At 46.2% G+C, this 13,825-nt stretch overlaps 1 protein-coding gene across 10 annotated transcripts in view; it reads left to right on the plus strand.

The window, feature by feature from the left end:
• Positions 1-18: 18 nt before the first annotated feature.
• Positions 19-13,825, plus strand: part of VWC2L (von Willebrand factor C domain containing 2 like) — a 37,041-nt gene continuing 23,234 nt past the window's right edge. For 7 of the 10 annotated variants that reach the window (XR_004308040.1, XM_032445976.1, XM_015867974.2 and 4 more), the window contains exon 1: positions 19-3,283. Coding sequence is in view for 9 of the 10 variants with exons in the window: in XM_032445976.1 (XP_032301867.1) it covers positions 2,873-3,283 (411 nt within the window). In the remaining variant the exon portion in view is untranslated. The remainder of the gene's footprint in view (positions 3,284-13,825) is intronic. The other 3 variants (XM_015867972.2, XM_015867971.2, XM_015867973.2) reach the window with 3 other exon arrangements.

The raw sequence follows: 13,825 nt of genomic DNA on the forward strand, positions 1-13,825 counted from the left end.
CGCAGCGCAGCCAGCAGCACACGGCTCCCCAATTCCAGCCTGCGGGAAGACGGGAAGTTTTAATAATGCAGCAAGGTGGGATTTTGGATGCAGCAACCGCTCGGGCCGCCGCCGGGGCAGGAAAGAGGCCGAGTTGGGGAGCACAGCAGTGACAGCAGTGGGATCACCGCAGGGCTGCGTGCTGTTCCCCGCACCGTGGCCCCGCAGCTGGATTCCTCTCGATTTTGTTTGTTTTTTTTCCCCCCCATTCCCTTTTTTTTTTTTTTTTTAAATTAATTTTTTTTCCCACCCATCCTAATTTTTTTTTTTTTTAATTAATTACTATTATTATTGTCACTAATAGAGGGTGGGGTGGCAATGCCCATCCCCAGGGCTGGGGAGTCCCCACAGGGGAGTGGGGCCCGCTGGGCGCCGGGCTCCTCCGCCCTCCCTCTGCCTGCCCGCCGCCTCGCCAGCCCCCGCGCCCCGCTTCTCCCCCCTCCTTCCCCGGCTGTGGCAAATCCTGCACTGCAAGAGATCCGCTGGGCATAGGGAGGGGATCTCTCTGTTGTTGTGTTTTTTTTCCCTCTCCCCCCTCCCTACCCTCCCCCGTCTCCCTACCCTCCACTTGAGACCTGAGGAAATCCAGCCCAAGTTCTCCGCGATGACTGCGCTGCTGGCATCGGGGTTTCTCCGCGGCATCCCTGCCTCCGGAGCGCCGCGCCGCTGCTCGCTCTGAATCCTCGGCGCCGGGTGAAAGCTTAATTCTCATGCCGTGGTTGCTGGGCTGCCGCTTTCCTGCGTTTTGCCATGGGAGGTGGAGGAGAAGGGATTGTCCGTGAGTCAGCGCTGAAAATGTGATTAGGAGGAACTGCTTTCACTAATTTTTGTCTAACCTTTTAGTCCATGTTGGCCTGTGACCCCTCGCAGCTTTCAGACTGAGCCTGATTAGGTAAGTGTGAATTGTTCACTCGGGGCGAGGGAAGGTGGATGGAAGCGTTTTACTCAGGCACATAGCATGGTCCTGGCCCCTCTCCCGATGAGAAATGATGAGAAAGTTGGGCTGTAAACTAATTGTGAGCAGAGCGGCGCTTGTTTACTTGTTGCAGTCTGTCGGTGCGAGCTGTCTGCAGTCTGTTTGCTCTCCAGGATCACTACCTGGCAGTTGCTGTGGGACAGCTCGGATGGCCACAGGCTGTAGGAAACACCGTGCTCTTATTTGTGAGCTTCAGAGGACTTTTGATTTTTAATTTGGAGAGCTCCATCCTCAAGCTTCGGCACCTTCTCTCCATTGTTTCACTGCACATGAATTACTTCATTTGCTCCTGCTGTGTTGTGTTAGTTAGTTTGTTTGCTTCCTAAATATCTACCAATCTGCAGTATTACAACCCAGCCTACCTGTAGCATTTAGGTGGGCATCGGCTTTGTAGCTGAGTAAAGCAGGATGAACCTCCCGAATCCCAAACAGCACGTTACAGTAGGTGCTGCTGACAGGTGCAAGAGGGTGCCCGGTCCTTGTGCTGGAAATGCAGCTAGCACTTCAATTAAGAAGATATCTTTTGCATTTGATAAAGCTTGTGTAATATCCGGTGTCTCCCTCTGTTGTGGCTTTGGAAAAACTGCTTTGTCAACAGGATCCCTCAACTGCTTCTCCAGGAGTAAAGCTCGCTGCCACTGCTGCTTTCCTTCAGCTAAGGAGAATGAATTGCTCCACATCAGCAGCCCGTCCAAAATCCCAGTGCTGAAGGAATGAATACCCCCTAGGGGTGGAGGGGGCATGTTTGGCTGTGCGTGTAGGCGATGCATATTGTGCGCTGTGCGTCTGCCTGCCCGCAGACAAGCCATGCTTGGTGAGTGCTTCCCCTCCTCGATACAGAGCTGACATCTCACCTCACTGAAAAGTTTGCTGTGGCACTTTGCCCGGTCCTCCCTGGAGGGGTCAGAACCCACCGCACAGCTGCTGCTCGCGGGGCCGGGCAGTGATGTGGCACGGCAGGCAGCCAATTGCACACCCAGGGATGCAAGGAGCTTCGCTCTGAGCTCAGCCCTGGGGCCAGGCAAAGCTGCTCCCTGTGCTGTGCTGCTGCGCTCCTGAAGTTTTAGAGAGGTTCCAGCCACGATTCAGCAGCTCTGCACAACACACCGGCATTTAGCATCCTGCTCTCAGCATTTCTCCCAGGGAAGCACTGGAATGCTGAATGGTGGAGGAGAATCGCATCATGTGTTCGGTCAGGATCATACAGACCTGCTGCTGGCAGCCTAGGCAGCCCCTTCTTCCTAAATGCTGCATGTGAAACTCTGCTGCTCCACCTCTCATACAACGAGTACAATCCAGCTCCATCTTCTGTGCTGGATGCAGATCTGCCTGCAGAGTGTGCTTCCCTTGTTCTTCAGCCCCCTTCCAATTGATGAAGAGGGCTGTGTGCTGCACGGAGGGACAGTGGACACAGCAGGAGGTTAAGGCCATACTTAAGCTGGGGTTCAAATCCCTCTGGGTTGTCCATCCCCATGCATCTCCAGGCAGCTGCTCTAACTTCTGTTGCAAGAGAAAACTCTGCACATGAGGGAAATAAAAATGAGGTGATTCTCTGAGCCACCATTTGTATAGAGATGTTTTGTGAGCACACGCTTACAGAAGTGTGTCTAATTTATGTATTTCGTGTGCTTTATTCTCATTACACGTAACTCAGGAGAGGCTTATTCCAAATGAAGCAATGATAGCTATCTGCACAGTTTGAAAGCACTGATTTATTCTTTCATGCTGGTTGAAGGTATAGCCCTTATTAGTTGATGTTCTTTAATACCTTGAGTTCTCATTTTAAAATGTTTGCTTTCAGACCACAACACTGGTCTCCTTATGGAAGCAGCTGTTTCTATCCGGCCCTGAGATCCCATGGAGAAGCTGAGGAGGGGGATGGCTCTTCACATCCATGAAGCCTGGATACTGCTGTTTGTAATCCCTGGCTTGGTCACGCCGGCTGCCATCAACCACGAAGACTACCCCGCTGATGAAGGGGACCAGACCTCCAGCAATGACAATCTGATCTTTGATGACTACCGAGGGAAGGGTTGCGTGGATGACAGTGGTTTTGTGTACAAACTGGGAGAACGTTTTTTCCCAGGGCATTCCAACTGTCCCTGTGTTTGTACTGAGGATGGACCTGTTTGCGATCAACCCGAATGCCCTAAAATCCACCCAAAGTGCACAAAAGTGGAACACAATGGATGCTGTCCGGAATGCAAGGAAGTGAAAAACTTTTGTGAATATCACGGAAAAAATTACAAAATATTGGAGGAATTTAAGGTATGGAACACTTCTTTTTATTCAAGTTATTTATGTTAATGTGATTGATTGAAGGCTTGCTGGGGACTCTGAGGCACTTGGTATTTGCTTACTGCCTATAGCAAAGATGTTTTCAGCTGCAATAGAGGTCAGGCTAATGCAGAAGGTGCCACCTTCCCCCTCACACGCACTCAGATCAGCTAGAAGTCCCCGAGTGAAATGCTGATGCTCTGATGCTGCAATGCTGGACAACTTCCCTGGTTGCTCGCAGCTTGAACTGAGCTACCAGGGGGGTCTGTAAACATAGTGGTAAACCAATGCTGGGTGCCCTTTAGTAACCCCTTTTCCAATTTGGATAACAGAATATGATGACACAGTACTGACAGTTATTGCTTATAATTGTACAATAATGCAAGTAGGCTGCAGGCTGTGTAGAATGTTTTCATTGCAACTGTGGTAAGGCTGTTCAGAATGGCAAAATATTAATTGATGGTAAGATGACCATCTGAAGTACAGAGGAACTCAGTTACAACAGGAGAGTTCCTGTTGGAAAAGTTGTGAAGAAACCCTTTGGGAATGCGTTGTGAAAATGAGACTAGATTTCAAATGCCATTACCCTTTACACAACCTGCACCTCTCATTCTTAGGGGTTTGATTACGTTTTCAATTTTGCTAAGGAAAACTGCATGTCACAATGAAGAATGGGGTCTGTAAAGGCAACAGGTATACACAAGTTTGTTCTCCCTGGTCACGAGGCATTAAAATTCATGCCTCCTTAATTAACAGCTGCCTATAACTCTTTGTGGCTGTATACCCAATCTCATTATACACTGGCCAGTGTGTTTTCTTCTCTGACAGTGAAAGTGCTTCCATATAGACCTTAGTACTGCGGAAGTTCTTGTAGCATAGAATGCAATTCCCTTTTTTCCCAGCTATTTTTTTTCATTCTCAGTAAAGGTAATATTTCAGTTTCTTTCTTCTATCATGTGTAGTTTACATTCATCTTTTGCTATCCATCTGCTGCTGGAATCATTCACTATGGCCAAGACAATCTAGAGCCTTAAACAAGGCAAAACAAATATATGAGGAGGGCTGTTCTTCTCATCTTGCTCTCTGCTTTGCAGAGGAGCATGCAGGTGCTGATCTTGTGAGCTGCTTTAATCACAATTTCTTCTTGTCCTACAAAGGCTGTCCCAATTTCATCCCACAGACGTTGTTCTCCAGTGGTCTCACATCCCATTCTGGCATATGATTGGGAAGGTTGCAAGGAGTTGTTTAGGAGGGATTTTAGGAAAGCAGTGGGAGGATACTGAGATGGACCTGCTCACTGAAGTACCTGTTACATGTGAAGAAAGTTCAGAAACATTAATCGCTTTACCTGCAAGAAGTAATCCCACCTGGTAAAGGATTAGAAGGCAGAGAAGTGGAATTGATGGAGGGAGGGTGTTGTGTTCAACAACTGCAGGGTATCGTGTGGGAGCAAAGCTCCAATATCCTCAGAAAAAGGCAGATTAGGTGGTGGCCCATCCAGACTGAGACTAATGTGGGATCATTCAGTTTTGGCTCCATTCGTAGTCAAGCTCTTGATCTCAACCTGTTTTTTACAGAGAGCCCAATGCTTTGTGCAACAGGGCAGAAACTGCTGTTGGGGGGAATCTGTGTGTTTACCTAGAGTAATTCTTGCTCCTCTTAGAGATTTAGGCAGTGGAAAATCAGTGTGCACTTCCAGGGGTGTTTTGGGGAAAAAGAAATATGAAAAAAGAACGAAGAGCTTCCAAGATTCAGAAAATTGCTGCTCTGAAGGGAAATGCTGACATCATTGAAGCATTGGGTTATTTTGCTGTTTGCTTCCACAGAAGCAAGATTTTATCAGCCAAGTCTGTAGAAGAAATCCTGAGCAGTCCATAGCTTTTGTAGGCTCTGAACTCTGCTAGTCTCTCATCCTGGTGCATTTATAGGGTCTGCAGACTTTCTGGAGTTCATTCCTCACACACTGACCTCTGTCTTTGCCAAAGAAGAGAGGCTTCCTCCAGCCATTCCAACTCAAAACCAGACTGCTTTCAATGGAAGCAGAGTCATTGGTGTCATAGAATCACCAAGGTTGGAGGAGCCTTCCAAGATCACCCAGTCCAACCATTCACATACCACCAGTATTTTCAACTAACCCACTTCCCTTGGTACAACATCTGAACGTTTCCTGAGCATCTCCAGGACTCCACCACTCCCTGGGCAGCCCATCAGAGCTTCCATTTGAAAACCTTTTGTGTCTTTTAGCCTGTGTGTCTGCATACAGACATTCGTACTTGCTCTATTACTGTTACCAGGACTGACTCACCATGTAGAAATTTTAGCTGCTTGATCTCTGCACAAATTAGGATTATTATTTTCTCAAGGAAATTGGTTTTCTCTGGGAAATCAGAATTGGTGAAAGGTTTCCATTTGGGGAATTTCCCATCTTGTTTCTGGGTTTCTGTTTAGGCTTAGGATGAAAAATCCCAATGCAATTTAATCATTTTATTTTCTTAGCACTGACAGGAGCTGTGACTATCTCAGGGTAAAAGAGTACTTCTAAAGACACGTTTCTTAAAGAATTAGTTTGCTGTTTTTTTTCCTAGTGGGCTGATTTTGTACCTCTAATCTTTCTGACTCACAGCGACCGTAAGCACAAAATATAAACACGACAACAAGCCATCCAGCTGAGACAGCTGTCCCAATGTTTATGCTTGTGCCCCTTAACACGTACTGATGAAATGCTAAACTGAAGTTCAGTTGTGAATCTAAACCCATTAGGAGTCTCTCTGCGTGCTTTGTAAGACCTCGTGTCCCTTGCAGATGGTTTAGTAAGCCCATGTAGGATGTTCATAGCCCTTTGATGGGTCCTAGGAGATCTCTGAGGGCTTTGGGCTCCAGCTGCGTGGATGGAGCCTGCCCGTCCCCTTTGTTTGCCTGGGACTTATCCATGCCTCCAGACGAGGCTGCAGGCAAAGAGGAGGGTTGTTTGCTTTTATGGTGATCTCTTTTCTAACCTCATATTTCACTTCTCTCCTTGATGGCCTCAAATCTGCCCTCTTAGGTCCCCTGCAGTCCTTCCCGGAGCAATCCTGGGGTGATGGCAGTCTCAGGGTCAGTGTGAAGGACGCTGCAAGTCTCGGGCACTGTGTCTGTTTTCCCCAGAGCAATCTGGTGGTCATTCATGGGGTCACTTTGCAGCCTGCTTGAGTTTTGATTTCCATCCTGCAGGTTAAAGTCCAAGTCCCGAGAGCTCTGCACTTGCTTGCAGCGAGGTTGCCAGCCCTCCCATTTCTTCCAGGGAGGAAAAACAAGCAAATAGCAAACCAGACAGCAGTCTTGGCTATTGGGAGTGCACATGGCTGGGTGTTAAATGAATCTTCCCAGACAGCAGCTTATGTAAAGTAAAGGAGACAGCGTCCCGCCGGCGTGATGAATGTTCGCTGGCAGCTGATGGAGAAATCGTGCAAATGTCAGTGAGACAACAGCTTTCCTAAGTGCTGATTAGTTTTCACTCAGCTGCATAACTTACTGCCAGAAAAGTGCGCGCCTACCCGGATTAATAAATGCAATTTATGGCTTGGGTGAAGGTACATTTGTAGCCACAGCCTTTGGGAAATTCTTAGTTTGTCCATTTGCAAAGTCTGTAATCACGTCCTGGTCTCCCATACCCTCATATCCAGCCTAACCATCCGTAGACCTCTGTGAATCCGTGGCAGAGTGCCACTGCTGGGGAGTGGGTGATGAGTTCACAAGAAATTGCCATGCTGATGTCCTGAAATTTTCTCTTCATTTTGGGCCATGCAGGTGGGAACTTGCTCTTTGTCCCAGCATTTAGGTGTTGCTGGTGCCACGGCTCCCTGTAGCATGGTGCCATCCTCAAATTCACCAGCAGAAATCTTGGAGCCACAGGTAGCAGAATTTCTCCATTTGCCTTTATCTTGTGGGTGGGTAAGGGAGAGCTTTGGGCATTCCAGCTTTGCCAGCCTGGTGATATTTCTGTCTGAAGAACAACAGCTCCCTTCAACCCAGGGACTAGGGAGACTAGGGATGTTTATTGAGTGCTTCTTCTTTCTGACAAACACAAACTGCAGTTTCTTGCAACCAGAGGCTTTGACAGTGCTCAACCTCTGCTGCTGCCTCTCTGCTGATGGCCCTTCCCAGGCTGCACCTCTTCACTATCTTCCCCCTTCAATTGCTCCCCTCCCAGCCCATCCTTGCTCAAAAAGCCTCTATGTGATGAATTGTTTGGCCTTGCATCAAATCACACGTATGGAGGGGTGAGAGAACAGCCCGTTGCCGAAGGGCAGGACATTGCACTGTGTGGGGAGAAAAGGGAAAGGGCAAATTTTAGCTTTGTTCTAGGACAAAATCTCTGCTGACTTGAAAAGAGCTGGGACTTTACTCCTGGAATTCACCTTTGTTTTTCTTTCCAGTGTTTCCTTCCAATGTATCTTTGTCTGCAAATGACCCATAATCCTCCATCCCAGGCTCCTGTATCTCGCTGACTTGATGTCTTCTTGAGCAGCACTTTGCACAGTAGGGATCACGGCTCTCGCAGGGATCGTCAGGTTGTAATCAGGATCCAAAATGAATGAGGGACTCTATACGCACGGCATTATTGTACATTAATTCTCAGCTCATTATGAAAAGCTCTGCTTTGGAATAGCAGCACCTCCTTCTCCTTTGTTAATGCTCTTTAAAAAAAATGTTTTATTAATGCAATTATATTAATAGAACTTAACAAAATAGTACCTTTTCATCAAAAGGCATTAGTAGAGTCAAGAGTTGATTCAGCTGCCATCCCAGCAGCTCTCAGTCCCTGAAATACAGCGTGTGCATTCTACCACTGGGTAAAGGCAGGTCATGAAGAGCAGAGTGATTCCCCAGCCTGTAATCACAGCAGCGTGAGAGAACAAGAGGTGCAACAGCTTCTGTCTGAGAAGCTTCTAAAAGAGCCACCGGAAAACAAAAAACAATCAAAGTGGGGAGAAAGGAGAAGTTCTTGAGGGAGCTTTTTGCTCTCGTCCACACGTTCACTTTCCTGGTGCATCTTGGAAAGCGCTCAAATCACGGTGAGCTCATCGCTACAAGAAGGAGCGTTAGTAAAACCTGTTGGTAAGCAGTGATCCAAATCAATAGTGGTTTCTAGATCTTTGCTCATAAATTGCAAGGCACCGATTACTAACCCGAGCCAGCATGGGGCCCATGTTTTAATATTAGCATTTTTCTCTCTGAGAGATGTGCGGCAGCTTTGTTTTTCTTTTCCTATTATGACTCAAAGAAATGGGGCATATTTTCCCTTCTTGTGTGTTCTGCAATTTCACGTATGGCTAGAAAATCATAATACAAAAGAAATTTCAATAACGTGCCTGTGCTTTAATAAAAGGAGCCATGAACAATGCCAGCTCATAAGATAGCATAGAGCCATTGAAATCAGACAGGGGAAACAGAACATCAGTCAGATGGAAAAGTATGATTTATTATCTCCCTCCTGGCAAAATTACAGTGACAGTGTCTATGCAAAGGAATTTGAAATTACTGACTTACTGTATTTCTGTCATAATTTGTACCAAGAAAACATACGAAAATAGATAGGCATGCTGGAGATTGATCTGTAGCGATAGCTATTTCTTAAATCATATCATGTGCTTAGCTACCGATCCCATAGCATTTGTATTATGTTACACACAAGTATATTTTTATAGTAGGTGGAAGGTGATGGGCTGCACTGAGGATTTGGCTACAAAAAGGGCCGTTCTTTTCCCCAGATGGCAGGGATATGGTGAAAGCCCCAGAAGCTCAGAGCTCAGTGGCACTGGGTGCACCACAAGTGTATTTTCCCCCTGATTTGAAACAGACGAGACCCAAAGCAGCGTGATTGGGAGTATTTTTACTCACCATCCATCATCCCTCGGTGTAGTGCAGAATTTGGCCTGTGCGTGCAAACCCAAAGGGTTGGTATTTTTCCAATGAATATGACACAGGAATGAACATGTGCCTGATGTTTGTAAGGCCAAGGCTGTGGCTGTGCTTTCAGATATTCGCTCCAGGAAATGGCCCGTTGCTTCTGCCTGCAGCCAGAAGTGGAGGATGGCCAGAAAGCTGGAAATATCTGTCTGCATGGCCACAGAAAGGGTAGAATCCAGTCTAAGGTTTCCATGGTGTGCTTGGGAAGGCCAATGAAATATATGTTTGTTCCTTGCCTTGCCCAGGCTGTGTCCCTCTCTGTCACCTGAGCTCCCTGTAGGAATGGTGAGCATGAGGTCCTCCAGTTGTCAGCTTATTACTAAGGGTGTTTCCCATAGAAATGTTCCCAGATGATGGGCAAAAGTGTTAGACAGTCATATCCTACCAGAGCAAGGGGGAGCACAGGTGTGTGCTTTTTGCTGCTGGAATGTGCTTTGTGCAGAATTGCGCTGATTAAAAATAACGCTTAATTAGGCAATTACCCTAGTTATTGTTTTTAAATTGTAATTAAATAAGTCAGCTAATGACAATGCTCAGACTAGTTGCAAAATAAAAATTGATTTGGATCCCACTGGGATGTTCAGTCCCATCTAGATCCTTTTCTGTGGTCTTTGTTTGTTGCTGATGCAGCCTCATCCACGTTGCCAGCTGCCAGAAAGTCACAAGTTGGGCTTGACCATTGAATGAGTCAGATAACAGAGAATGAGAGACAAAACCAGGAGCAAGTCAGCATTTGATATAATCTGTTTGCCCTCTCCCTGCTTTCAGCACACAGTGAAAACTGTGCCAGTGTCAAAGCCTGGAACAAAGGAAACCAAAGCCCAGCAAACCCAAGTGGATGTGCATAGGGCTGGCATAGACCTGTGCTGTGGACACAAGGCTTGAGCCTCTGTGCTGTCAGCAACATAAAGTGGGAAAAAAAACAGCTCAGCTCAGGACCTCTGCTTGGATATATGCTTGGCTTCAGCCAGCATCTCTCTTCTTAGGAATAGAAAAAGGGGTTAAAGCATCAGAGGGCTTTAACAGAGATGTGTAAGGAGCTCTTACCTGTACCGCCTGCACCAGAGCAAATCTTGAGCTTGTGGAGGTGAGCAAGAGCAAAGTAGTCAGCAAGAAACTGCTGATCTTGCCTCCTTCTCCCATCTTCTGGTGTGGATAAAGAAGGAAGCAGCAGATTGAGCTGTCAGGAAATCTAACATGGAGAGGATCAGTTTCCCAAACAGCTCTTTGTTTCCCTTCTCCTTACCCCTGGAGAATTTCTCCTTGACCTGGCTCTTTTATGGGCAATGGTGAGAGCAGGCAGGGAGGAATGGAGAGCAGGAAGCTGCCAGCTGAGCTAATTTACAGGGAACCTAACAAATGTGAAGAGCACACTGACATTTTGCCTATGTCCAAGTGGGGCTGTACATCCCACATTTGCACCACAGTCCAGTCTGTCATATCTGTAGTCTTTTGAAAGAAGCCCTGTTCCCTGTGCATGTCTGAACTGAAGAAGTATCATAAGTCATAAAAACCATCACCAAAGCAGTGCAGACCTCAGTTCCCTCTGCCTCGGGGTCCACAACCTTTGCCAGGAATAAAATGAGACATAAATCAAAACAAAGAGAGCATTCCTACAGAAGTGCAGAGTCATGTTGTTATGCTCTCAGTGGGAAAAAGCAACCATGAGCCTGCAGATGTGCAACACCCATGGAAAAAGGGCCAGTGCTTGGCTCATGGTTGTTTCTCTCTCATCAGCTGATAATGGAGCAGCTCTCCAGGCCCAGGACACTTGTGAACCCATTGGGTTCTATGGTATGTAGCAAAGTTATGAGCACAAAGCCTGGTAGCCAGGCTGCTGGAGAGACTGTGGTAGCTGTGAATAGATGAGTATCAGTTAGGAACAACCAGAACAGAGCTTTGCTTGACAAACTAGAGCGTCTCTGGGCAAAAAAAAATTAGGCAGGTCATCTTCAAACTCCTTGTGCTGTGACTGAGTGTAGGGTGAGGTGATCATCTATAGAAAATGTCTGTAACATGTTTGCATCCCTTGTCTTTTGCACTGAGTGAGAAATGTCACTGCATTCCAGTCTTGTATTGAAGGCTCCCTTATTAAAACAGAATCTCATCTCAGCATCAGCTTCTCAGAATCCAGCTCCTTGTTTTAGCCCATCTGCAGCATGGTGCAAGCATTTTTCAAGCTTTGGATGGCACATCTCATTTGTATTGCCAGTTCTACATGTGAGTAGGATACAGCTCCAGTATTTCGCTGCAAGTAAATTATCTAATGACTTAGTACTTTTTTCCTGTTGCAAAATCATTTGCAACCCGATGGTGTTTTCTGTCATTATGCTCGTCTATAATCACTCACCAGACTGTTTATTTGAACAACTTTCCACCAATGGGAAATCCATTGCGGTTGCTGTAGTGTGGCTGATACTCTGTCTCTGCCAAGTCAGATGGATGTGTTTGGTTGTTTTTCTAAGTGACAAAAATGATTGCAGTTTTTGCCCCATGCACATACTAGTATCAGCACACACGTACACACATACACATGCACAGAGCCATTTACCAGACTTCTAACGCAATCTAGGCAGTGACCTGTGTGCTGCTCATAGTAAGGGCAGAAGAAGCAGCATTAGAATCTGTCTTGCCTTCAGGTGGGGACTCGCTGTTCTCTGCAGTTTGACATCTGCCAAATCTCTCCATTGTAAGCATCCTCTGAACTTTCCTGCAATCTCCTGCTAATCTGCCTGAGATCACAGGCAATTTCAATAACAATGAAAATGATTCTAATTTCAAGTCCAAGAGTATCTTCAATGAACGCTGTCCCACTTTCTCTTTATTCATCTCCCCTGGTTTATGACTTCCCACCTCAGCTGTAATATGGAAACCATTTTCACCTCCGATTTTATTCATCGGGCTCTTTGTCACTTTCTTCCCTTTCTTGCTTCCTGCCAATAAATTCACCACCCGAAACTAGCTACAAAAATCATCTCCATCAGAATTGCTATTGTCCTTCGTGTCATTAAAAGTTACAGCTGCTCTTAAGACGTAAGTGCCCAATTTGACAGACTTAGCTTTGCATTGCTCTGTTTCCCCTGCTGTTCTGTCTGCGTGGAGCAGGATGCCATCAGCAGAACCCATTGAGGAGGGAGGGGATGCAATTCCTCTGTGAACACTGGTGCAAACTACCTCAAAGTCTAAAAGATGGAGAGATCGGTGGTGGTGAAGATGGTCTTTGGGGTTCCTCCCTTGGGTCTCAGTACTCCAAAGGGACGAGAAACATGGAATCCTTGCCAGAGAGCTGCAGTGCATGTGGACACAACTAGTGGATCCAAACATCAGGCAAAGGACTGACAAATGTGTGCAGACATGCCAGGTTGGGTCCATTGCATTCAGAACCACTTTGTCATCAGCAGAAATGGAGATGGTGGCAGCTCCTACCCTTTTAAGGCACTTGCACTTCTTTTTCTAGTAAACTTTTACAGGAAACAAAGCATAGCAGCTCTATGTTCAGTGAAACTGCCATGAACAGCAGTTTTGCCTTGGCAGCATAATCAAAAAAAGGCACATACTTCTGTACCATTTCCTTTTCATTAAGGTTAACAAGCTTGTTGAAGGTTCCCAGTGATACCCAGAGTCTTGGCACCTTGCTGTGGTGTGATGGATCCTTGAGTTCCCAGAAATTCCACTATGCTTGTGTCTGTTCTGTGCCATTTCTTACTCCAGTCATCCAGGCGTATTTCCCAGTTATTCTGTGCACTCTGTAAAGGCACCTATTTAAGTGTGAAAAGCATGAGAGGGCCCAATTGCAGGCCTGTTGAATTAAGTGGAAATACTTAGCCTCCTACTAACTTGAACAGCCCCGTGCGATGATCAGTATGTGTCTATTGTAACATGGTTAGGTGGATGTAAACACTTACATGAAGCCTTTCTATTTCCTTCCTCAAAGCAAACATCGAGTATTTGTGATATAATAGGTGTGGAGTTTGTATTACTCTGTAGCTGTTCGGCAGTAGCTGCGTGTGATCAATGAAGGGCTATTGTGCGATAGGCAGAGAGTGCAAGGATACTGTGAATTCGTTTATCCATTTTCTTTTCTCCACCACTCCCTAGAGTCTGGGAAGGGTTAGTGTTTTAGGCTGAAGAACTGTTTGGCTGTGTGTTCCATTTGGCTACAGCCCTCCAGTGCAGAGCTCTCAGAGGTATGAAGTTTGTGGTTCAATGAAACCTAAGGGCTAGGGAAGGGACTGCTGGTGCCCAATCCTTTAAAGAAGGAAACCCTTTGTCATTGTGGGGAGTAGCTGGGTGATGTTAGCAAGCATCATTCTGGCATGTGTGCTGACATTTGCTCCTAGAGATGGTGAAAATGTTGGGAAGCAAGAATAAAGTTTAGGAGATACAGCATCCATGCTGGTGTGGCTTCTCCTGCTCAGAGTGTAACTTGTTTCTCATTCTGTTTCCTTTGCTGCCTTCTCCATTTGTTTGTTTATATCATCTATCAAGTTTATAATTACGTGCTCACTCACATAAAATCTTTATTAGCCATGCATATTCTCTATCCTCTCTTTTCATTTTCGTTCCCTCTTTCTTTGTTAATGA

The sequence above is a fragment of the Coturnix japonica genome, chromosome 7 (genome assembly GCF_001577835.2).
Source record: "Coturnix japonica isolate 7356 chromosome 7, Coturnix japonica 2.1, whole genome shotgun sequence".
In the NCBI taxonomy this organism is placed as follows: Eukaryota; Metazoa; Chordata; class Aves; order Galliformes; family Phasianidae; genus Coturnix; species Coturnix japonica.